This window comes from Poecilia mexicana, unplaced genomic scaffold (genome assembly GCF_051168715.1).
Source record: "Poecilia mexicana isolate PSO_F unplaced genomic scaffold, ASM5116871v1 scaffold_10, whole genome shotgun sequence".
In the NCBI taxonomy this organism is placed as follows: Eukaryota; Metazoa; Chordata; class Actinopteri; order Cyprinodontiformes; family Poeciliidae; genus Poecilia; species Poecilia mexicana.
Window position 1 is genome coordinate 19,504,555 of NW_028263379.1, and position 27,055 is coordinate 19,531,609.

General features: G+C 39.6%; 1 protein-coding gene across 2 annotated transcripts in view; it reads left to right on the forward strand.

Moving 5' to 3' along the window:
* The window catches only part of diaph1 (diaphanous related formin 1), a 64,620-nt gene extending 39,549 nt beyond the window's left edge, over positions 1-25,071 (forward strand). For both annotated transcript variants that reach the window (XM_088009550.1, XM_088009551.1), the window contains 2 exons: positions 737-1,282; positions 2,456-25,071. In XM_088009550.1, coding sequence (XP_087865676.1) covers positions 737-1,282; positions 2,456-2,593 — 684 coding nt within the window. In that variant the 3' untranslated portion in view covers positions 2,594-25,071. The remainder of the gene's footprint in view (positions 1-736; positions 1,283-2,455) is intronic.
* The last annotated feature ends 1,984 nt before the right edge of the window (positions 25,072-27,055 follow it).

Consider the following 27,055-nt stretch of genomic DNA (forward strand, 5'->3'; position numbering starts at 1 on the left):
CTACAAAAAAGACTCCAAATATATCTAGAAATGTGGGGTCATGACTGGCTATGGATGCATTTAAAAAAAAAAATCATTTAAACCCCATCTTCATGAGGCACTTTGCCTTTGAACCCATTTTATAACAGGAGAGTTAACATTTTTTTATAGATATTTTTTGTTGCCTGTGTTCAAGATGGCAGACTTAGAAAATCTGAACTCTGGGCATGTTCCAGTTTCTTTTTTTTAATTTATTTATTTTTTATATGAAGTAAAGAAATGAGACAAATATGAATTGATGCACCTTTTGGGTTGCACTATGGCGCATCTTGACTTGGCTTTTTTGACTCCTCTTTTCAGAAGTCTTCCAAATCTGTCAGATTGTGAGGGCATCTGCTGTGCACAGATTTTAAATTAGATTCAGGCTTGATCTCTGATTGGGACCTTCCAAAACATCAGTCTTTTTCTGTTATGTTAAATAATATTGTAAAAAAATGGACAAAATGGATCTTGAACGTGCGACACCAAAGCTAAAACTAGCAGAAGTTGCACTGCTTAACCCAAATAACAGTCTAAAGCCATATGTTGGGTTTACTTAAGACTTGGGCCTAAAAATTAAAGTTAATTAGTTGAGTTGGATGGGGCTCGGACTCTGCCTGCCGGCTCAGGCTTAGGTTTGATATTTCTTTTGATGTCTTTAGACTGGATCTAAACTCGAGTGTGACTAAATGTTCTTTTCCTGGTTCTTTACTTGCAGATTGAAAAGTTGTCGAAGGATCTGGAAGAAGCCAAAACGAAGGTGATTACGGTTACTGTTCCTGTGCCAACACCCGGTGTGCCACCTCCTCCACCTCCTCCACCCCTTCCAGGCCAGTCCGGTGTTGCACCTCCAACTGCGCCTATACCAGGCCACGCAGCTATACCTGGTCCAGTTCCTCCCCCTCCACCTCCTCCGCCTTTACCTGGGATGACAGGACCTCCACCTCCTCCGCCTCTTCCCGGCATGCCAAGACCTCCACCTCCTCCGCCTCTTCCCGGCATGCCAGGACCTCCACCTCCTCCGCCTTTACCCGGGATGCCAGGACCTCCACCTCCTCCGCCTCTCCCCGGCATGGGAGGACCACCACCTCCTCCACCCTTACCAGGTGGTCCTGGTATTCCTCCTCCACCACCAGGACCAGGTATGCCTCCACCCCCGCCAGGAAACTGGGGTCCTCCTGCACCACCTCCACTACCCTTTGGGCTCCAGCCTAAGACGGAATACAAGCCAGAGGTCCAGTTGAAGAGGGCTAACTGGAGTAAGGTCAGTGCTGACAAAAACAGTTAAAAATTAAATTTAGAATATTTGGCAACTTGTAGGTTGATTAACATGTATTTAAGCCACAGAGACTTGTAGAAATATCATTGTATGGCGTAACATTTATTCTTATGGGCGCCTCTGTACGAGTAAAATGTGAGCTTGGAGCTTTTCCAGTGAAATATTCACCAAAAGTAGCTTCCACGCATACGTGTATCTCATGACTATGTGCTTCATGTTCTTCAGCACCCTCTCCTCTATGATGGTTAAAACATCAAAACGTCTTTCTTTCTTTCTTTAGCCTAAAGCTACTGTTTAATGGCTAACGCAGACTTCATCAGCATTTACTCTCTCTCTTTCTCACTTCTCCTTTGTTGGGGTGGTACGAGGGTTTGACAAGGATGTCAAAGAAATTGCGTTTTAATAAGCCTCCTTCTTTTAACTGCACCACTGACAGATAATTAAATTGCGGCTAGAAAGGATGGTATTCTTTTGTAATTTAAATTGACTTTTTTTTCTGGCTTGGGTGTCATCCTTTTTTTTTTTTTTCCTCCATTGCATGCTCTCTTACTTTCTTTCTTGCTCCTTCGACTCATTGCCATATCACATTTCTTTTGCCTCACTCGCTGTCTTTTCTGTCCTACACCCATCCCTGAGGCTTTGTCCATAATGAAAGGCCTGATATCTCTAAATTTACTACCCCTGCTTTCTCTTTCGTAATGGGCTTTTATTCTCTTGATAAGAATTTTGAGAAAGTGGAGGAGAGGGGGAAAAAAGCTTGGTTAATTTTGACTTGTGTGAAAACGTGCAGATAAAACTAAGGGGGAAAGGGATTTAGAAGTAAAAAGAAGTTGGTTATTTGAAACTTATGCTGAAGTTGTTTTACACCATAATATGTACAATAATTACAGAACATGACTACATGCATCTTCTTCTCTCTTTCCTCTTTGTGTCCTTCATCCTCTCATACCATCATATTCCTACCAATTTCCTTTTGTTTCTATTGACTTCTTCATCTGTGGGTCTCATTGTTTGCCAGGTGTGCAGATAACCAAGTTTGGGGCTATTGAGCCAATTTGATGGAAAGATTATATAACAGCTGTGATACCTTTCCCCCCTATTCATGTCATGTTTCTTTGTTTTCCCTCTCCTGTACATTCTGACCTTTGTGTTTTTTAGATTGCAGCTGAAGACCTGAGTGAGAACAGTTTCTGGACCAAGGCCAATGAGGAACAATTTCAGAGCAATGAACTGTTTGCCAAACTCACGTTAACTTTCTCATCACAAACAAAGCGTAAGTTTTTATCTAGTGTGTAATATCTCATTGCTTTTTACATTGCATTTCTAAATATTAAAGAATGCTTTTTTTTTGTGTGTCTTTTTCTATGTAATTTCCACAATCCTCGATGCCTTTTCTTCTTCTTTCATCAGCCAAGGGTGGTAAGTGTATTGCACACTGATTTTTCACACATTTTCTCTTGCGCTTCTCTCTTTCTCTCATAAGCCGATGACGCAGCAGGACTCCACACTAACTTTTTCAACTGGTTGCACTAGTGTGTCTAACCTTTTCAATTAGGTCCAGCCAAATGTTCACATCTCCTTTATTAGCACCACAATACGTCTTTGAAACTCAGATTTTGGTAATTCCCAGTGCAGATTGACGGCAATATAAATAGGAATTTAACAACATGAAGATTTTGTATCACGATACAAAGTCATCCTTTATGTATTCAATATTGAGAAAATATAACTGACTTTTTTTTTCACATTTTAGTATTTCCTTTGTCCCCAAATCACAAAAACGTTTTTAACACTTTTTAAAGTATAGCTACTAATGTTAATCAAATTTACTAAAATTAGCTTTATGAAGATGTTTGTGTATGTGCGTTTGTCATTTGGACATCAACTACCTTTCTTAGAATACATGGCAGTTGTAGGACAAATGGCAGTCCTTTCATTCAGATAAAAAGTTATATTTATTACTGTGAAATGCTACCATTAATAAGGGCAAAACGGAATATTGTCTCCAATCTGAGAAATTCTGGGACATTTAGTTTCTATTTTGATAGAAACTTTGTTTTGTCAGAAACATGAAATCGTTGACAATATGCCTGGACTGTGGCACTCTGAGGTATAGAAAAAATAATCTATTTTTCTGTGTGTGCGTTTTCTTGACATTATCATTGAAAGTTATCAAAACTTCAAACCTCAACAGAGAAGGAGATATAGCCAGCAGCATAATCAGCCAAGACGGGAGCGGAAATGACAGCTGCAGACTTTCTCATATGGACATAATCAGCCATAGTTGTTAATCTGACGATATTAGCGTCACTGTCTATTGTCATGGAAACCATCTTGGTAAATGGACTGAACTTATATAGGCACTTTTCCAATCATTTTGACCACTCAAAGCGCTTTACACTGGAGTCACATTCACCCATTTGCACTCACAAACGCACACACATTTTTACACTGATACGCAGATCGGTGGGCAGCTTGTGGTTAGGCACCCAGGGGCACATCAACATGTGACAAGAGCGAGCTGAAATCGAACCTACATTGTTCCGATCACCAGACTGCTTTACCCACAGAACCACAGTTCTTGGTTTTTAGTCAGTCATGTTGGCACTTCAATCATGCTTAGTGTAACAATGCTTGTGTATTTGTCTTCAAGCAGTAACTGCACCAACTAAAGCAGTTTCAGGGAGCCTGAAACCTGAGCCAGATGAGCGTTAAAACACGGCAACATCTTAGCTGAGCATAATCTTAGATGATTGTAATGGTATTAATAATTTTAACACAATCGTCCGACCCGCTTTCTAAGCAAAAACTCAAAAAAATTTGACCTACACTTTTTAAATAGTATTCTACTTACACCCTAGTATGTATGCAAGCTATTTTGTTTCTTGCTTTTTTATTGTTTTGCAAGGTGAGGAAAATGCTTCATCATTAAAGAATTTCAAAATGAAAAACGCGATTACAGCTTTGTGAAAAATGTATTGAAAATATGTTTCAGCTATTTTTTAAAATGTAATTTGTTACATATTGCCTCTCCCTAAAACATGCTGAGTATCTCGTGTGTCACCTGGTTTGTTTCACAGGTCTCTTATTAATTTTTCTTTTTAACCGATTAGTATTAGCACTAGAATAAATCTAACAGTCTAGTAAAGGTTGGAGATAAACTAGACCATTTTTAATTCTAAATACAGTCTTTTTTTTTTTTTTTTTTGAAGATTTGTGCTTTAAAATGTAATTTTGACCAAAAAAATAAAAAATAAAATTGTGCGCAGTTTGTAGCTATGTTGATTTGCAGCAAGAAGACGCCAGTCTGGGGTGTTCCTGGATGGTGTTTGCATGAGCTCACTGCTAACTGATTTAGCTTTAGCAGCAGACAGAGGAAGTGGAGGCTGGGGACATAACTTCAGTTTCTTTGTACAGGAAATCTTACTAGTCATACTAGAGCAAACAAAAGAAAACAATTTGCACTTCACATATTTTTACTTACCTTTACAGGGTTGTTATTTGGAAAGGGCAAATCAAAACGATGTTGACCTCAACTTAATTACATGCCCTTACCCACTGTGGACCATTTTCTCATTGCACTCGTGGCTTGAGCTGGGACAATCACTACTTGGGCATATTTGGAGCACATCAATGCAGGTAGACGCAGACAATGGGACGACAGTATAGGAAGGGATAAGAAGAAGGTCACTGATGTCCTTTGACGACTCACCAGCTGTCCTGGCACAAAACGCTGACACACACACACACACACACACACACACACACACACACACACACACCTGTCCACTCCTCTCACCTTGTCCCGGTGTCACTGAGCCTTCTGCTCCAACTCCTCCATATTCAAATTATATCCCGGACATCAGGAGCTCCCAGAGAGTGTGTATGCAATTTTATCTCACCTTCAGTCTCAATACTCATCACACACACACACTCGGGTCATATACATAAACAGTAGTGTGCATGCACAAGACGGCTTACGCTAGCTTTTGATGTCAGTTAAATGTCAGAGCTGGCAGCTGTCCCATCTGCATCCATCTGTATATCAAATCCTTACGTCGGCCTGCCACTCCATAATATGACCTCCTCTACACTCCATTTGGCCCATGCTCCCATGAATCCTTTTTTTATTGGCTGAGACAGCCGCCTGTTCCGTATGATGTCTAATAACCTTTTCCAAGCGCTGTATATAAAGACACCATGGCCTTTTCATAGCCTCACACCTGTCTGCTGCTGGGGATGAAAATGGGGTGGGTAACGGTAGTAGGGGGTGCACAGGTAGGCGTTATTGATTTTCCTTGCATATTTTTAGCATGCTGAAACTGAGTAGTTCTGATTAAAACATTCTTACGTGCAAGGTCTTTTGTTTTTGCGAGGCCGATTGTGTTCAAGTCTCTAAAAGTCTTTTTTGTGAATATGTCTGTATTAGTTGCTGCTGTATAAAGTATCTGAAGCACAGATGCCACTAAGCTCCCACTCTGCTCAAACTGTGTTCCTTTGCCCATCATTCTGTTAAAAACAGCTGAAGGCCTGTTATATCCCCCCTGAGCTCCCTCTCACTTCCAGAAGCTCTCTTTCACTCTTTCCATTGTGCTTTTTTTTTTTTTTTTTTTTTTTTTTTTTTGCTCTTTTGTGCTGCTCATTCCCCAGTCTCCTTGAAAAGCAAACTGAGATCACACAAAGTCTTTGCTGACCCACTCTGACCCTTCCTCCTCCTCTTCATCAGTTGCCCGGCAGCTGGATGAGCAAGCGCGCACAGCCACACAAAAAAATAGACATGCAGCATGGGTAATATGCTCAGGGCACGGTCAGAAGTGTCGACCTCTGCTGCTTAGTTGAAGACCAGACAACTGATGGAGGGAGACACTCATCCTCTGGCTGCACAGAGCTCCTGTAGTCGCAGTTAAACAGTTTCACATATCACAATTGTGTGTGCCAGAATTTTTCTAAAACTATTAGCAATTTATAGCTGTAGTAATTGTGTCCATGGTAAGGATCCCTCCTACACTTGAGCTTATTTCAACACCGGCCTTCATCACCATAATGATGAGCTGTTCACCTTCTGCTTCTTCAGTTAGTGAATCTCATACAGTCTGCTCCATTTTAATTGCTCCAGTCTGCCTTCCTTTGCTGTTTCTGCAAATCCCTCACCCCAGGTCTTCCATTCTTTTTTTTCCTTTTAATTTCATCTGACCTTATCAGTGTCAAGTTCTTTTTTCATTGATTTGGTTCTGTTCTGCACCCTTAGCAATTATTGGAGACGCTCAGCTGGGTATAAAGTGCTGTAAGTTGTTGCTGTATTTACCAGGGGTTGGAATGATCTTTTTCACTAAGCGGTAATTTATCATTTATATACATCTCGCAGATTTATTCACAAATTTTGTATCATCACACCCATCTCTAACTTTTTTAAATATTAAAACGTTAGTTTATCCTGCTTTTTTTCATCATGTTTCTTGGAGAGATGCCCAATAGACCTCCAAGATTGAGCAACTATCCGAAATTGATTGCGCTTTGCTGTTAATGTCACTCGTTTCACTCTCGAGCTTTGTTGTCCTCGTCACACAGGAGTTCATCCTTTAGAAACCGCTTTGTAAAATGTGTGTGTCGCAGTTCAAAATGTGTGGAAAAAGTAGCGGATTGTGGTCTGGAAATTATGGCATACGAGCTTGGATTGAACAACAAGTTGTTCTGTCTTCAGCTTTTAAGACTGTATTTCTGTACCTGCTGTTTACCCTATAGAGCCACTTAATGCAAAAATATGTGAGGACTAAAGACACAGGAGTTTTCTGCAAGTCATTTTACTTCCAAATTGAGCAAGCAGAGTGGAAAAATGACAGCAATGAAAATAGACACAGAAGATAAAAAGTGATGCAGCATTTTTTCTTTGTACCAACGTCTCTTTAACTTTACCTCTATGTAGTAAGAGAGACGCACTTATGCCGGTTGAAGGTAAAATGTGGATGGGCTCTGCATAACATGGATCAGTGCAACAGTGGAGTTGTTGAATATGTCTTTATATGCGTGTATATACATATTTACATATATTTGTAGAAATGTTCTTAAGACTGCATATTGAGGTTTATATGTAATGTTTGGAACTCTGATTAATAAGGAAGCTTAGTTGCTTGTTTTTTTTTACAGACTAGATTTGTTTTACCGTTCCTTTTGAGGAGCAATTTATTAAATAAAATCAGTTTTTTTTTCTAATTCTAGTGGAATATTAATAGACGATCATCAATCGTGGTTTTATATTGTCAGACGTGCCATTTCTCATTAGTCTAATTGTAACTGTAAACAGCCTTGTTGTTTTGGATTTGCTCTGAGTCTATAAAGCGATTAGTGCAGCAGAAAAGATTTTAGGCACCAAGCTTATCCCTGTATTTCCCCTTAAGCTACTTTTTAAAGATTCCTCACTTTGAAGTGGTTTGTTTATTTATTACCTTTCAGTGTTTGTTTGCTTCTCTCTTTCATAAGAGGGAATAACACTGGCTGATCAGGATTTAAAGGTCTGTTTTCAAAAGTACAAGAGATCAGTGGCGCCATTAGAATTCATACATTGTTTTCCAGCATTTACATATTCATCCCAAACTGCTGTCCTTTTTTTAAAAAATGTATTTATTTATTTTTTTACTTTTTTGAGACTTTGTGTTTGGTGGCAGGTGCCTTTTGAAGTCGGCACCTCGAATAGCCCAATTAGCAAAAGAATGAGAGAAAGAGCAAGTGGCGGAGGAGGTGGTGGGTGAAATAAAAGCAGACTGAGCAGAGGGAAAAAAGGGTATGCTAGTGGGAGCAGTGGTGATTAATTTGATTCAGGAGAGAAAAGAGCCAGAAGCATATATAGTTATTAATCCTTATAATGGGAGGATCATCTTTGCATCCCAGTTCTCCAGCCTTTAGAGCAATTCCCCTTTTCTTTTGTGTTGCCGTGTTATAGCATGCTGTCCTTGTTTCTTTTTTCTGCTGCCAACACCATACGGCACATTTCCACTTGTCACCACAGCTTTCTGCGTTGCGTTCCCCTCCCGTGAATAACAAACAAATTTATTGAGAATTCATTCAGGTTTGCCGGTGCGATGTCTGTATTCTGGTGTTTGTGCTTGTGAGAGTGGGTTGGTGAGCTCTGCCACATTTAGAGACCAATTATAATAAGCCTTTTGATCTCCCTGTGTTCTGACGAAATCAATTTTCCCTCTCTGTAGGTGTGATTGTGTTCTCTCTAGGCGTGTTTGGGTCTGTATGAACACATAGACCTATTTAGTGCGTTTTCTCCCCCCCCCCCTACTCCCTGTACCTCCTCCATTGCCTCCTCACTTTAATGAGGTACCAGTCAGCATGAAAGTACCTGCTGTGTATGTGTGTATTTGCACAACTTTGCAAGCCAATCAGTTATTAGGATCAAAGATGGAATATATTAAAAATAAAAGACCTAGACATGGAGAACTACGGCGTCGTGTTGATTAGGTCATTTGGTTCTTTTGCAGAGTACACTTGTTTTTGAAAAATTTCCATTTTAATCAAATAGCTGAGGCACTCCCCTGCTTTTCTATCACTGTTGTTTACTGCAGTCTGATTGCTGGACTGTTACAAAATGTCAGCGCTAGGACTGCGAAATGGTGTCTCTTTACCCTTTTGTCAGCAAGCTTGTCAGTTTATTTTGATGGTTTTTAACTAATTGGCATTTAAAAAATGCCAAATAACTGTTTGGCAAATGTTGAATAGTAATTCTTTCTAACACAGGAAGCCAGAGTGTTCATGTATAAAGTGGTCCTCTGTTATTACTTTTAACAATCCCTGATAACCCACTCCCACATACACACCATAAACCCTTTATTTTAATTTCCAGGTTGAAAACCATTTAAAATCTGAATATTTTTCTGAAATCTTAATTTCTGTGTGGACGTTCAATTCAGATGGAAAGCATAGAAATTGTATCAAAATACCTGAGGACATTGTGCACTTACGGAGGCTATAGTCTGCTATGTACAGTACCCTCCACACCTGTTTGCACCTTTGGTGAAATAGTCAAAGTACAAGTTCATGCCAAAAAATGTTAATAAACTTTAAGCTTTTGCGTATATTTACTTATTGCTCCCACAAGAAAAACCCCACATTCAGAAATATTTGGTTTTTACAAAATGACGACTGACCTATGTAGTACTTCTTGTGCCGATTCCTTTCACAACCCCCTTTTGCCAGTGGGACATTATATATAGAGGAATCTCTCTGTATAATCGCTCTCTTGATTGTCCATAACCCCTAGGCCTTTTTTTGTGTTTTCTTGTCTTTAACGCTCCCCACAGGGTTCAGGTCTGGGTAATGAGATTGCCTTGGAAGAATGTCAGTTTTATTGGGAGAACCCATTTTTTTTATTTTGCTATGTGTTCTGAATTATTTCACAGTAGAAAGACCCAGTGAAGATTTCAATTTTCTGGCAGAGGCCACCAAATTATTATTTTTAGTGTCCCGGTGTTTTATAGTGTTCATGATGACATGAATTCTAACATTCCAAGGGCTTTCGAGAGAGAAATAAGCCTACAGGATCACTGATTTTCCACCATACTTAAGGTGTGAGGTGCTTTTCCACATATTTTAGTTTACTGAGAAGCATGCACCTTGGTTAGTATTATTTAACAAAGGTGCTTGCTCAAAACTTTAAAACGCACCCTGAATTGAATTTAGTCTACTTCTTTAGACTAGACTAAATTGTGAATATTACCCAAGGGAAATTAGTCTATGAGCATCATTATTTATCTCTTGGAAAAATAGTTTTTATATGGTAATTAAAATTTCCCAATGAATCTGATCAACATTAAAAAAAAAAGGAAATTATACATAAATTAGATACATTTGCTTTCAATGGATTCATAGCTTTGCCAAGTAGAATGGTACTATTTTTCCTTATGCGATTTATTTTTATTTCTAATTCCTCAACCAAACAAATGCCCTAAACATTGGGTTGTTTTGAAAATTTCAGAGTGAGATTATGCTACTTCAATAAAAATGATGCGTCTTTTGAAATGTCTTATCCAGGCCTGCCAATAAGTATGAAGGCAGCTTTGAGATGTCAAGTTTATTCAGGCACATAAGATTACCATGACAGAAAATGTAGTCCAGCAGAAATCTGGGAGACTAGGTGATAAAGAGACTATATTCTTCATCCATTTTTGAAATGTGGCTCAGGGCTTTCTGAAGAAATATCTGAGAACTCCAGAAGGAGAGATTAGTGAACATTTAATATCTGTTGGTCCCAAGCATGAATGTAAAATAGCTGTTCCATCTCACAGGAGGCTCTGGTGCCTCCCGTATATTAGAAAAATGAATTTACTGTGGCAGTTTATTTCTTTTACTACCAAATATTTCTGCTAGTTTTCCTAGCATCTTGGCCTAGAGCCTGAATGTTATAGTACAGTACAGGAGCACAGATGGTTTTATTGTTTTCTTTTCTTTTTTTTTTTTTAAGAGAAACGGCTCAGAAACTCTTAAGGTTCTCAGGGGAATAAGGTTCTTACAGAAATTGGTGGGTTTGAATGTCTGAAACTAAAATTCACCACATTGTTTAAATGTGAGGTTAGTTCTGTTTATATCAAGTTGAGATAATTTTGATCACATCCAAGCACTTTGCTTTTACTTCAAATGAAAGATTTTACTCATTTTTTTTCTGGTACCCATTTCCAGACAACCCGGATTCTCTAGCTGAATCACATAGAGTATGCCTGAGCATGAGGGAATCCGCCACTATCTTCTGTCAGAGAATCATGGCCTGGAACTTGGTGGTAGAGGCTTTCATTATTACCGCTCCAGTAAACTGCAAACTGTCCAGTGCATGCTCAAGAACCGTTTGGAAAGCTCAGGATTGCTTTTCCTTCCTGTGCTGCAGCTCAAAAACCTATCCATGAAAATCCCGTGCCTAGCATTCTAAACAGCCCTTACATCCCATATGAAGACTAAATGTAGACTGGCTATGTTTTTATGACATGCAAATGAGATTTGGTATTTTCAGGCCTGGCCTGCTGTGTATTTGTGTATATATCTCAGTGTTTATGTTCTGCCACTGCTTAAGTTTGAAACCAAGCTATACCTCTTGAAGCCTCAGCAGTGGCGGGGCATTAGCTTGGCTTTACTTGCTCCTTAAGCCTCAGCATGTATCCTTAGTACGGCAGTAGCTCGCGTTCCCTCATTCACCATCTCTTCATGCTTACAGAACAGCCGCAAAGCACTGTTTATTCATCAGGCCTTATCAGGTTCAAACACATCTGAGCGTGTTGACGTTGGTTCTCGCTGCCAGCCGCAGCAGCGCTCATATGCTCAGAGAGCAAGCGTACGTTTGCACATACACATGTAAGCGTCTTCATAAACATGCACGCAGTCCCACACCTTCTCTTCCTTCCATTCCTCCCTTGTTGCATCTCTCTTCACTGTTTTACATGCAAATGAGCTAAGTGTGTTCATGCCGGCGCATTACCGCTGTGTGTCCCTAATCTCCTTGCAACCTATTCTCTTTCCTAAAGATTATCCTGTTTTTAGACGGAATAAGTCCCCTTCACAACCAGCCAGCCGGTCAGTTAGCCAGGCGGCTAGCCTGCCAAGGACCCAATCTATCATGCCACTTCCAGTACCATGTAAATGTTGCTTTTGATGTGACAGCTGAAGATAGAATGATGGAATTTGTGTGTTTTAATGTGGATGCGCTTTTAGTATGTTTATAATCTGAGTGCATGTTTAAGGTACTGGTTGATAAGTCCGAAAGCCTGTTAGAGATGCTAATGTATTATCAATGCTTGCAATTCTGTCTGGTTTCACCCACAGCTAGACCAAACAGAAGGAATGAGGGATGAAAGCAAATATCTATGCACACCTACAATCTATCCACCCACTCTTCTCTTGGTCACAGTCGCATACTCTTTGCTCTACATGTGTGCTGCTTTCATAGATGTCTGCCTTAGTCTTTGTGCACACGTCTGTAGATGTATTGAAAGTGTCAAAGTGAGAATAGAAGTGCTTCACTTTTGATACTGATGAGCTGAGGAGCAGCAGAAGTCATTATGATGCTGCGACTATGATTAGAAAGCACGGTTATCAGGAGGAAAAGGAAAAGCGGGGGATTAGAGTCAAAAAGTAGATTGCGTTTGTCTTCTCTCACAAACGGCAGGAACTTGCACTCTGTTTACTTTATTTGCAATATAAGCTACCTATCCCTGCGGGCAGAGAAGTACTAACACAGGCACACATGCTTCAGACTTGGCCCACTTTGATGTCACTGATAGTGTAAGAAAGGGGGGGGAAAAAAGCACTGGTAAAGAGCAACAACTTCAAAGATGGAGCTGACAAGATATGGGCATTAACTTGCATCTCTCATCTTCTTCTCTCTCTTGCTTTCCTCAGCTCTCCTATCGCTTCTTGGTAAAGAAGCCCATATGAAATGAGACAATGAGTGAGGTCTGGATCAGAAAATACTTTTCTGAACAAAAAGAAAAAAAAAGTTGTAAAACAGAGAATGATATACGACGGCAGTGGAGGCATGCGGAAATGTCATTAAGATGTCTAATTCTCCCAGCTCAGTGAAATTGTTTCACAGTAGCCTTAAGGCTGCAACTGACTTGATGTTAGCTACATAGTGAGTTATTAGGTGCTACAAGGCCATTAGGCTATTGTGCTAATGGCTCCGACCGTGTCCACAGGGTTGTAATACACCCAGACTTATTAAAACTATCAATTCCATTCACATTGCACACACTCTTAAGGTACACATTTTCTTGTTTACTTCCACGTAGCTGTGCGTGTGCTTCATGCCCTGCCGGGTTCTATGTGAGCTTTGGGTGTGCTAGAAGCTTTTATTGCCACATCTGCTGGTGCAACGTGTCTGTTGCTGCAGAAGCGGTGTTCAAAATGGATAACCCAGTGGCATTTACACCAGACACCAGTGGTATTTACACGGCTCTGTAGGCTAGGCCACGCTCCACTTTCTGACCTTAATTTCCTGCCAGTCTCCATGTGACCATGTGTAGAGCAACTGTTTAGGCCAAGATGTTTGACCTATGCATATTTCTGTGGGTAACTACATTATGCGTAGGTATATGTGGCTTAGTTGCTGTGACGTCCGTAGCTTTGTGTTTGTGTGTTCCTCCATTACTCAGTCTCTCCATTTGTCAAGTTCTGAGACGGGTTCTGCTTTGCCTGCGAGGCACCTTAATTTTTCACCATTCTGTTTGCTACACTGTTCAACACAAAACTGTACATCTACATCCTCTCCCTCAATCCATCTACCTTCCCTGTTTTTGTACTCCCCTGCAACAGCCGGCACCCCACCTGCTCGCCCATTACCACACGTGCTCAGCTAATCAACACGAGGAGCTCCCCAGATTAGCACTTGAGAGAACTCCCTCAAGACATTCGTTCACTTTTTACCATTTCAGGTACCCTCTTCCCTTCTCCATGTCCACCTCCTCTTCTCTAACTTTGAATTTTTTTACCTCCCCACTGAATAAGAGATGCGGCTGGCCTCATGGGGAAAGGAGAGTTGGAGGGAAGGAAGGAAGGGAGAAGGCGGGGGGAGCCAAAAGGGAAGAGGTTTTCCCTAAACACACTTTCACATTTATCCCCTAAAAACTCTACTCTGTATGCTCAATAATGCATGGCCATTCCTCATTCCCTGTTCCCATCCCTTTCCTCTCATTTCCCTCTTCCTTCATCTTCTTCTCGCTGGTTCCCAAAGCTCTCATCACTCCACCGAGCAGATTAACTACAGGGAGAAACTGAGAATGGCAAATCAGGGTGTTGGTAGCTGGCCATGAGGGGCTAACGGTACAACAGAGAGTAGGAAAGAAAGCAGATGAGTCACTTGTCACACTTTGAAAGGAGTTAAAGCAGTGATTAGAGCATGTGCTTTGAAGTTTTGCCATTTTAGTTGGACAGTAAAGCTTGACTGGCCTTAAGAATTTAAATTTAAGTTGAACCAAAACCACCAATATGTTATCTCAACTTGAACAAAGCCAGCAACGTCTAAAACCACGTTCATTTTCTAATTGGTTCTAAGCTTGCTTTCACTCACAGTGACAGACCCATCAGTACCTAGTCCCAAGTCTGACTGTTCCCATCTGTTTTTGGGCATTAATATTAAATATCAAAGCAGCCACAGTGTAGCCTTCCCATGCTACTTTTCCAAAAAAAAACACTGAAGAGGTTTCAAAAGTGACAGTTAATTTTAGATTAAGTTTCAAACTATAATTCACACATTTATGCTTTGAATTATATTATGTGCTCAAACTTTTTTTGCTTTAGTAGACTGAGGCATTCAGGGCTTATTGCGCATGCATATGGCATCAGCGAGCAGCCCGTCTCTGTTTGGATGAATGGAGCAGTGCAGAACAGACATCTTAAGATTTCTGCAAGTTTTCCAAGTTTCTGAACTGTTTGCTGAGTTTGTGCTTTCAAATCTTTCCATGTTTGTCATTTTGGTTTTAAAGTTTTTTTTCCCCCTCCTTCACTGTTTTCTTTGTTGCTTAAAAAGATTGGGCTGTAACATTGCAAGAGCATCCATAAAACGCATATTTAGACTGTATGCCAAAGAGGTATTATTAGGAAGTTAAACGATTCTTTAAAGAGTTGTGTAAAGTCTGTTTGCAAAACAGTTTTCCTTTAACTAATATCGGAAAGCGAGATCACATTCTTTGTGATGCTACTTTAAAGTTCAGTGTTGAACTCTATTTAGTTATCTACAATTATCTGGCATCTACTTTCTACTATGCAAAAACTAAACCTTTTGTTAGAAAAGTTTGTGAAGTTGTTTGCTCACAGGCCAGTCGGCTAATTACAGACTGAAAAGCTTCATTGCCTGTGGAAGTTTTTAAGCACCAGTTGGGAAAAAAAAAAGTTTAATTCTTAGATGAAGCCACTTAAAAGAACCAAACCTTCACTGAGTTTGTCAGGAGGCAAGGATGAATACAGAACAAAAACACAAAGTGGAAAAGCTCCTGGTAAGGCTTCACACCCACATACTGAAAATCAAATCTGGTAGAAGTCAAATGGTTTCCATTTATTGAAGGTATGAATCAAAATTGACATGCAACTCTACTGTTGCAGATGATTACTTAGATGCCTTATTAGATATTAGATTTCAAGCCTCATTCATTCACATTCTGCATGTCAGTAATAGTCTTTATAAAGAAGTATTTATTTACTTTGAACTTTTTTTTTTTTTTTTTTTTTTTTTTTTTTTGACATTTTGCCTAGCTGCACCTACAAATACTTTCCAGAACCATCCTTTGCCTGAGTGTGTTGTTAATCTCTACCAGCTTTACATTCATACAGGATTAATTTTTGCTTATTCTTCACTGCACAGTAACTGAACTGTAAACAGATCAGTTGGAAAGTGTCTGATCAGAAATGTTCAATTCTTGCAAAACATTTAACGTTAAGATCTCAATACAAGGATTTGCTTTGTGCAAATACTGCAGAACCATAGTAATCAGCCATTATTTTAAGTCGTGTGTGGCAGCAGGGAAACAGCTAAATAATGTATTCCTAGATTAAATTCTGGGCTTTATTTTATTTGCTTGTTTTATATTATATATTATCTAGAATATGATTATGGTAAAATTTAGCAAATACCACTGGTGCCTGTAAGTATAGATTAATAAAAGTGAGATTTTTATCAAAGTCGCAGGGGATTTGACACTGATCCTGGTTCAATAGGCAAGATGGATGACGTTATTTAGGACGAAGTGAAGGAGAGAGAAGCCCAAAATGAATGAAGTCGAGAGAAGGACGAGTAGAGGCAGGATTGATGTGTATACGATTGAAAAGAGCAACGAGGGAGGAAATGACAAACGATGAAAAGGTGAGCAGACTTGACGCAAACACAGTGATTGAGCAGATGGATATGAAGGTGAGGTAAAGTGGGGAAAGTGAGTTAAGCTGACTGGGAGTGAATAAGAAGGTAAAAGGTGAAATGCGTCCATAGGTTGAGTGTTCAGGGTGGCGAAATTGCTCATTTTTTGTTATAACAGTTGATTGTAATTTTCTCCTAAAAGAAACTTTCCTAGAAATATGGCTCTTTCCTTCTTGACACAGGAGTATACATCAATGTATGTGTCCCTCATGCCCTTTCTGCCAGTACAGCTACAGTCTGTAAGAGTCTTTGTTTCCTATTCTTGTAAAGAATTCAGTGCATCGTCGTCCAGCAGTGTTCGACTTTCCACCGAATCTCTCCAGACTTTAACCATGCTTTCTTTTTTCTTGATAGGTTATTTAGGGCTCTGTACTTAACTGTACATGGTTAGCGGTCAACAAGCAAACTACACACACACACACACACACACACACACACACACACACACACACACTCTATGCCGCTGGGTCTCCTTGGAGGTTATCTGGTTAATACTTCATAGCACTTAGAGGCATCAACAAGCCTTGTGGTGTTCCAGTGAAGCGGAGAACGCATGAAAGCATGTTAATCCCCCACCACAACCACAAAATCTCATTCCCTTTGTGACCTCCCCTTTCCGTCAAACTACTTCCACTTTCTGTCCATCCAAATATTCTCTGTATCCGCTATCATTAAGTGAGCAGAGAAAATGCAACAGTGCGCTCACTGCAACAAACAAAACAAGTTAATAAGTAGCATTCACTTATTCTGTCAGTCATGCTGCTCGTTATTCAAAATACTTAGGATCTATCACCGAATTATGTATTCAAGGAATTGTAAATATTCTTCCTCCACCATTCTATTGCTTAAAAGGCTTGAAACGAATGTTTCCCATAATTAAAAACCACCCTAACAGAACTGTTTGTTTTCTAATTTATTGAGAATATGTTTGTTGATTAATTACATCAGGAAATGCAATCAGAGAATGCTTAGATGTGAATCCAAATGCTGGAGAGAACTGGTCAACATTTCAAATTACCATAATTAAGAACTCATTGATTTTTGTTTTTTAATGGTCACAGTACGTTTTTCTAATGGTTTCCCTTACTAGTTTATCTAAATTTAAGTTGTTCTGAACAATTACTGTATTTTCCAGACCATGTCACTGTTGAGTATTATAGATTAGTCAAAAATGCATCAATAAGCTTATATATGACGCACCTGATTATAAGTTGCAGGACCAGCCAAGAAAAAAAAATGCGACTTGTCGTCCGGAAAAATGGTAATGTCCTGTGCAAGCAGCACTAATTTATTGCTCTTTTTGGAGTTTGAGAATTGGTGTCAATTTGATGCAATGTTTTACAGCAAAGACTTACTAAGACATACTAAATTCAATAAAGTTCTTAGAATAAATCCTGTTTATATGATTAGCACTTCAGTAGCTCGACAGACATTTGAATAGCTTACAGTGACGGTCTTCTTTACAGTATTTACTGTTTCTGTGAAGCTACGCAGCACATTCTTTTTTCATTTTGCAATCAGTTGTATGTCATGTCCATATTCTCTGCAGTACGGGATTCACAAAACCGCTGGACAAACCGTGTACTCCGTTTTTGATCAATGCAGGATCAATGCGACGTGCCATGAGGCCGAGCAATGATATTGGGTGAACCCCTAAACTCTCAAGTGTTTGTAGTAAAGCTATAAGCAGCTACATCTGTTAACATACTGCAATGATGATGCAGTTTTTCACCCAGCTGAGACAGCACTGAGCACTCGGCTGTGTTGAGGGTAGAACATACTGTGGCTCCAGCTGCTGCAACAACCTGTGACAGCCAAGATTGCTGAGTGCAGCAATAGGTTGATCATCCAAAATGATGAATTCTTTCATCTGTTCTGTAATCCTTTTGGTTTTGTCATTGTCCCTTGGAAGCTTTTCATCTACTTGGTTTCCTCTAAGGTGTTACTTCACCTTGCTCAATTATATGAACTGTTTCATTTAGCTTTTAAGCTCTTTCTCTGCTTCCTGGGAGTTAGCTTAACTAACTTCTAAATTTGCAAAGTCCATTGGGTTGTGTTTAATTTTGTTTTTAAATGGTTCTGAGCTGCAGACAGGATGGCAACCCTACAGTCATGTTTTTGTTTAATATTGGGCTTCATAAACAAAGTGTGTTGTTGCCTAAACTTATTGTTGAACAACAGGAAGTTTGGGGATTTGAGAGGAGTCTGGTATGACAATATAGGTCAGGGGTCAAGGCCTTGTTTTCTGCTACTTTTAGATGGATTCAAGAGCCCTTGATGTAGTTCATTCAAAACAAAATGATTGAGAACCCGAACCGATATTTGACATCGAATTAGATCAAGATATCCCTGATTGGCATAAAAATGTTTTCTCTTGTTTCCAACTTCTGCTTTTAATATTCTTCTTTGGGTAGTTCTTTCCCAGCAACAAGAAGGGGAAAAAAGGAGTGAACACAAATTGAACTCGTTTGTCTGTGAAAGTCGTTTTTCTAAACTCATTTACAAAGAATTGGACTTAAAATGAATTCCATTAGTATTAGTGTCATTAGAGCGCTCTGGTATTTCAGACAGTGTATAACGGCGCCGCGTGGGACAGTTTGTGCGGCAGCTTTCAGACTAAATGTGACAGGGGAACACTGTCATAAATACGCCCTGAGTTCCCCAGTGACTCCTTACTTTAAGTCTGTAAACTCAAGCTGGATGTCCTTGCCACTTTCAGCAGTGATTCAGAAGCATTTCTAGACCTATGATCTAGGGACCTTCATTTGTGTATTCGTGTGTGCACAAGACGTACCACTTGTTTGTGCGTGGAAAGCGGAGTATGTCTGAAGTTGTGTCATAGGGGACCACAGACACTGTCGGCTTCATTTCCTAACATCATGTAACTGAGGACATGCAGGCCTTATGAGACCTCAAACTGAAAAATGGCAAAATGACGCCCCACACACACATACGCGCACACACACAGTCATCGGGGCAAAGAGTTGATTCCTGGTCTTGTCATGCTCTGTGCAATAATCCAGTTTAGGAGGATTAATTAGGAATTAAGGAGTGTAATGTTATCGGTGCGTGATCCATCCACATACGTACACACACGCATACACACTGAATGTGTATGTAGGCCACGTATTATTTAGAGCTAAAATAGAAAGTTTTTTTATTTTACTTTTTCCTCTTACTTTCTTTCCAGTCTCCCTACTTCTTGTCGCTCATATTCCTTTCCTCAATATGAGCACTACTTTTTTTTTTTTATCTTATGTTCTTTGAATATCCATGAAATACATTTTCACTTTTTTTCCCCCTCACCTCTGTTTCCTGCTACATCTTTCTGTGTTCTGCCGCACCATTATCTGGTCTTTAAAGGTCCTGTGTAGGCTTTTATTCAGGCCTTTCATCCTTCCAGCCTGGCTTTGTCAAAGAGAAAAAGATGAGAGAGATTTCTATAGCTTTGCTTCTCTTTCAAGAAGGCTGCAGCATTCAGGTGTTGCCTCTCTGGATGTCCATTTTGTGTCTGGCATCCCATTTTCTTTTTCAATGGTGAGGAAGTGCGACTGGGGAGGTACGGTACTTACAGTGGCTTTACTCAAGTCTCCATCTCCTTGCTGTATGAAGTAGCTCGGAGTTGAGTAGCTGACCTTTGTTTTTGAGACAATGCTTTTATACTTCATTTTACCTTCTCCAGGCTTTCAGATGTACCTTTATAAAAGGATTCATACTTCTTGAACTTGATGAAATGTTTTCATGTTGCAACCACAAATCTGACTTTGTTTTCTTGGGATTTAATGTGCATCCAACAAACTGGTACATAATTGTCGAGTGGAAGGAAAACAATACATGGTGTCTGAAAAGTAAAGCAGCCTCATTCACTTTGATGCCTCTGAATAAAATGCAGTGCAAACAGTTGGCTTCAAATGTAAACAGAGTTCACATGTGTGTAGTTTAATCTAAATCTAGCTGTACTGACTTTGTGGACAACAGTGCACAAAATGCAGAAAGAAGACCAAGGAATGCACTAGATAGGATACGGTTGGGTTATTAAACATCCCAAGATGTAAAAATTTGAGGACCTTTCCATCTATCATCCAACAAAGAATATGGCATCCCTTCAAACCTACCATGAAATGGGCATTGAACATAATCAATACTCTGAAGTAAGGAAAACATGAATTGGAGAGGCATCAAAGAGTTCAAAACTAACTCTAAGGAAGTTGCAGAGATCCACAGTTAAGGTGGGGTGTCTGTTTAAATGACAAATATTACTTGTGTATCCAATATATTTAAGCTTTATGAAAATGTTGGAAGATGGAACAGTTTGTTAAAAGAAATCCATAACTAGTTATGTTTGCAGTTCCAGGTGGTTCTACTGTTGATTGAGAGGGACTAAGTGCAAATGCACACCATACTTTTCAGAACAGTATGGCGTAGATTTTGAAAAACCATGCATCCTTTTATTTCCACGTGTGAATTATATCTGCCTATATGTTGGTCTAAAAATGTAAATTTCCAGTATTGTGAAATAGTTGTTTGTACATAGAAAGCGTAAAAAGTTTAAGGGTTGTAAATACCTTTTCAACTGTTTTATCGCACTGTGCTGGAGTGATTTTAGTCAGTAATTGTAAATATAGATTTGTTGATGAAAGGTAATGAGAGGCAGCGGAAGGGGGCAAATAGAGTGTTAAAAATAGGAAAAGTGCAATATGAGTGATTAGGATTAGTTATATCTGCCTGAGTGTTTCCTGGACTGTAATTTTCTGTGCGCCTCCCTGCAAGTACTCATGAGGTTTGTGTTTCCTGAGGCAGACAGTAATGATGTTGCTTTATTAATGCCTGTTTAATTTTTTAGCACACACTGTGCCGCTGTCAGTCATTAGTCATTTTTAATTACGAATGTTGAACGCCGCATCTCCAAATTTCCCTGAGAACAAACACTCAAGCACACAAAGGCAGTGGCTGACTAGACGTCAGTCATCCTGTTGCCACTGTTCTCTTTTACACCTGTATTTTCGTGCCTCCGGTTTTGCACGCTCTTTGTCTCTATTCTTGAACCATAATTCCTTCTTTTTTTTTTGTCATCTCCTCACTGTCTGCCACCTTCCATCTCACTTGTTCCCTCTGGCACTATTGACAGCACTGTCACTGTCAGGTGAGTGTGAGATAGCCTTCACACCAATGACTTTGAGGAGATGGGCTTCTGGATGTCTCATCCTTGATATAACTGCTTCCTTAACTTTCTGTCGCCGAGCCATGAAGGACGAGATCACTTGTTGAAACTGATCCCATTAGATTTGATTCAGGGGTTTTTGATATTTATTTGATCGCACCAAATGTGCCACATTTGTCATCCTCTACAAGCAACCTACTTGTTTTTGTCACATTTGTTTTCCTTTTGTAAGTTGTCTTTGTATAATAGCGAGCTGGCTGCAACACCCCATGATATTCATTGCATATCAGAGCTTGTCTGATATCCCACCATGGAGAGAGAAAATAGACCATTACTGACACAGAACTGAGCCTCTCGCTACATCATAGCAGCAGAGACTATTAATATTCTTGTTTTATTCTTAATTTCAGCAGTCAAACGGCACGCGCAGTGTTATCTGTGATGAACAGCAAAGTTCATGCAAGTTTAAAATCCTACACAGTTAAAACAAATTCTGCACTTGATCAAAAAGTTCTCTGAACCTCGTCTCTTGTTACACTGGTGTTACCAAGGGCTTTGACTGTAATAACATGGGAATTAAATTTGGGTCATAATCCCAGTGGGCACCTGATGTACATGGAATCAGATCATATTTCAAGAAGGAATCTATTAATCTTTAAGTTTGTAGGATCACAACCCGGTGAAATAATTTTGCAATGTGTATAGGTGGCCAGGTTCTGAAGTAAAATGTGACATTTGACGCAATCGAGATGTAATTTTTTATTTTTTATTTTTTTACATAACAAATGTCAGCCAGTAAAGCATTTTACTATTGGACATCAAGATGTATTTAAATTTTAATTGCCATAAATAATTAATAAAACAAGTGCATGTTCATTTTAAATATTTTAACTAAACCATTTTTATGTTATGCAGCTTGTTAGTGTTACTGAAGTTCTGTTGGAGTAAATTTCAGATTTTATGTGTGTGAGAGTGGGAGTTTAACAAAGAAAAGGGGGAAAAAAAAATACTGAGTAACAAGGCCAGCTCTGCCTCTAGGCTGTTTGGCCCCAAACTCTCATCAGCCTGCTGGTGCTGAAACGGAAAACCTTCTGCCCCTTGCCAGTTTGTAACCATGCAAACACAAGCACGCGTAATGAGAACCTGCATGCATTCGGAACGCATACAATCAAGAGTTTGCGACAATATCATCTCCCCCATCTCCCGCTGTCATCTTTACTTGTTTTATCATTACTTCCTGTCTTCTTTCATCCACCACCCCAATCTGTCTGGGTGTCTATCACACACTTCTACTTCCCATATTTTCCCTATGAGACGAGCTCTTTTCGCTCTCGGTTCTTCCGTATCTTCTGCGTGCAGCTATACATTCACCAGCTTTGGATTACCTTGCAAATGTTTCTTGCCATTTCTCTGCGCCTCCAACCCTCTGCTTCCCCCCGTGTAGTTTCCTCCCTCCCTCCTTCTCCCTGTCTTCTCAGCGGTGGGTTTAATGCATTATGAAAATGGATTCGGGCTAAGAAAGCGAAACAGGACAAGTTTGCCTGTTTAATGTGACTCCTTTCACTCCTCATCTGCCTCATTGGCAGTATGAATTTGTGTGTGGCGTGAAGCTTTGCTTTCTATGTGCGCTTTTGGTAGCGCTTTGGGCACACATGAAGCCCCCCGCACTCCTCCTCTTAAACACTGAAGGCTGAATGTGTCCAACGCTACTGCTGTTTTTTTTTTTTAAGTCATGCAATGGCTTTTTTTTGCTAACATGAACCTCCAACACTAAAGCTTGCACACACTTAGGGCGAGCATTAAACTGCATTAATAATAAAACGGACGGGCAGACGGCGTGGAACACATGTTTCTCCGAGTTGTGTGTTAATGGAAAAGCATGTTAGGCCATGGATGGTGGGGTGTAGAGTTGTACCACAGACTTGGGATAAGTTTTACCCTACAGGCTGGTGTGACCTGGATGCAAGCCCCTTCTCCCCCCTCTTCCCCCACCCCACTCTATTTCTTGCCTCTCACTTTTTCCTCTTTCCCATAATAATCTCTCCAACGCCCTCCTCCCTGTCCCCACTTTGTTAATTTACGTGGAGTTAAAGCTCCTCATCTCTGGAGAGAGGAAGATCATCCTGTGGAGAGTTGACTCCATATGAGCTGATTAAATGGATAAAGATGAACTGATGGCAGATGCAGAGCGGTAGAAGCGCAACTGAGAAAGGAGAAATGAGTTGCTGTGTGATGACGGTTAGATTAAGCTGGAGACGGTGGGCGTGGTGAGCCCACTAAGCCTTCTCCTCTACCTTCTAATGTCAAACTTTTGTGATTTGAATTGAATTGAGTTGATAAAGATTGACGAAGTTTAATGAAGTTTTTCTTTGTTGCATGAAAGAACAGTAGCAGTGAATTAAAACAGCCTTAGTCTTGTCATTTTTTTCTCCCCCTTCCAGCCTCTCTGCCACCTCCTCCTTTCTCTTGCACTTTCTCTCTGATGTTGCTGAGAAAGTGTGTGTCTGTGTGGTTGGCGGAGGATATTCTGAGCTTGGGCCATGTATGTGTGTGCATCAGAGTTTAATTGCGGTGTGCATAGAAACGAGTGTAATTAGCCAGCGTTCGCTTCCCTGCCGCCCAGCTAACAACCAGCATCCCCTCTGTGCCTGCTCTTTCTCTCCCTGCCTTTCTTCTTTGTCTCCTTCCCTCCCTCCTTCCTCTTGTCTCCTGCCTGTTGCCACAACGACAAGCCCCACTCCGCCATTGTTCCCCGCTGTTCTCCAAGAACAAAGGAGGAGGCTATTAGCTCCCTGAGAGAGGAGTGGTGGAAATGGAGGATAGGGATGGAGGGAAAGAGAACGAGGATTGCTGTGAGGGTGGGATGATGAGCATGGGGGAAGAGAGAGAGAGAGCCAACGAACAAGTGAGGGAAGGAGAGAAACGGGCACGAAGGAAGTGCGGAAGGACACAAAGGAGATGGATAAGGGAGCAGAGTTTGGGAAATTTACAAAAAGACGTGAAAGAATGAAGAGGGGGAAAAAAGCACAAGCATTAGAGGATAAATCGTTTAGAGGAGTAGAGAGGTTTATGGGGCAGTTGAGATTGCCCTTTTTTCAGAAGAAAGAATTGAGTTATGAAGTCATTATGTTTAATTCCGAGAAACATACTTTTCTCTGCAGTTTCTTCCCCTTTTTGCCCTTTTTCTGTCCATTACGGCACAAATTTGAGAACCGGTGTGTTTGTGTGTGCTTGTGGGAGTGTTGATGTGTGTGCTTCTTTGTGTGCTCATGACTACGTGTCCTTGCTCGTCACTTGTCTCCGTGTTTGTGCGCGTGTGTGTGTGTGCGGTCCGTTTGAGGGTCATTAGCAGAGAGTGTAGGCGGGTAATGCCCCGTCTACAATGCTGGCCATCTGAATGTTAACAGATTGTAATTCGAGACAGAAAGTGAATTTGGTTTCCTCGGGAAAATGGAGCAAATTACACTTTTATGGCTCTCTGCCACTGTCCTTTGCTCCTGCCATTACTCACAAGGTGTAGTGAGGGGGAGAGCAGGTGACTGGGAAGATGTCCTTACTGGGGAACACAATTTAAGAGTGGTGACAAAACTGGAGTTTATGGTGTACATGTGGAAGTTTTTCAATTAAGAGCATCTTTCTATACGAGTTGAAAAGGACCTAAAGGATGTGTAGGTGATCAGATTTGTGCTTGTATAGCACCAAACTAAGAAAAAATAAATAAAATCTCATGCCACTTTACAAATGGGGCCAAATCAGATATGATTGCATAGAGTCCCGTTCAGTTCAAATTAAATCCAGATTAGTCCATTTAAGTCCAATATAACACAATCATGTATTCACATTAAAATCAAATTACATGCATTTCAATTAAATTCTTATTACATGCAATACAATCAGTTGATCATATAATGCCATCTGGTAAAAATGTATCCAGGAATTGCTTCTAATATTTCCTAATTCTGATTGTCTCAGTTGTCCAGATTTTCCTTTTTAGTTTTGAAATCTGTCCCTGGTCTTTTTCAATTTTGGTTATACAGTATGTTTGTGGTTTCTCAATTTTGCAGATAACTTGACTAAGATTCATGAAACACCAATGTAGTTTCTTAATTCTTAGAGTATAGAATTTTAATAAGACATTTTCTAAATGCATGTTTTCATAATACCAAAACAGGGCAGTATTAATCCTCAATTTTTGTAAACATCCCTATTAAAACATAAATTTAATTTCTGTGGAAAAAAAACAAAAAAAATTTTTTTTGGAAGACAAAGGGTTCTTTCTAATAAAGATCAGAAACACTATAGTAATGTTTGTCTTAATTTGTCCAAAACTTATAAATATATTCAGGTGGATTCCGGTCAGCTGCCATTTAAATACAATAAAATTATTTAATTTATTGCAACTCATTAAACTACATGTGCTTGTAGTGCTGGAAGTGCAGCCTCTAGATTCAATTGGGGAAGTTTCCATTTGTAAACGGTGTAAACAAGGACCTGCAGATGTGTCACACAGTACACGTATTCAATTTCAGTGTTTCTAGGAATTTTGCATCATACTTTCTTTGTCATGTAACAGAGTATTTTTTTTTACTTGCAGCAGCAACTCATTGTTTAAACAGCTATTATTTCTCAGGTTAGCTGCTCCAAGCTTCAATTTGGTAGTCTGAAACTCTGCAGTGTTGGATGAAATAATTGCGTGTGTGTGTATATATATATATATATATATATATATATATATATATATATATATAGATATATATATATATATATAGATATAGATATATATATATATATATATATATATATATATATATATATATATATATATATATATATATATATATATATATATATAGCTATATATATATATATATTTTTTTTTTTTTTTCCAATTGATTGAGCACTTTGGACTTACTGTGCACATTTTTGTCAAATATCTAGTTAACTATGTAATTTGGCAAGGATATTAGATTCTTATAATACACCCTCACTGTATTCTTTCTTGTAATTAAGCAGAAAGTGTAGGGGCCTTTTTTTCAGCCAGCTGACCGGCAGCGCTATGTTACTCTCTGCTTCTTCCTGTTAGAGAAAATAAATCGGTCTGGTATGTTCTCAGTGAAACAGCCTTTAAACTGTACAAACGATTTTAACTTTTGAAAACCTTGAAACCAGTAACTAGCCAATGGCTGCATGAAATAGAAACAATTTGATTAATGAAGCGCAGCTCCAAGAGCTGACACAGCAGCGGTTTAGAACAGACTTTTCTGGATTATAATATTTATAACAATACATATGTTTATAATGAGCGGAACTGCCTCAGCGGATGTGATGCTCTATCTCACTCTAGTAAATATATGGAGTTTTTACTTTTAAATGACCGTAGGTTTTTCCCATTGACCTAGGGTTATCTGGGAAGAACAGTTTAACTCATTAAAGTTTGATTTCTTTTTAATATTCACAGCGCTTATGTTCTTCTTGACATCCTGCATATATTATTTTATTCACTGCTGACTTTGGCCATGGCTTTTTGACACCATGGAGGGCTTGAAATGGGTTTCAAAGTTGAGATACTTCTGATTCAGTATTTCAGTTATAATCTGAGCGATATTTCCAGTAGGGAATGTAAAGGTACGCTCTGACCCCGCTCACCCTCTGCTGCTCTGTATTCAGCGGTGGGTCTCGTAAATTTTCTCAGTGCAGTAGACTCTGA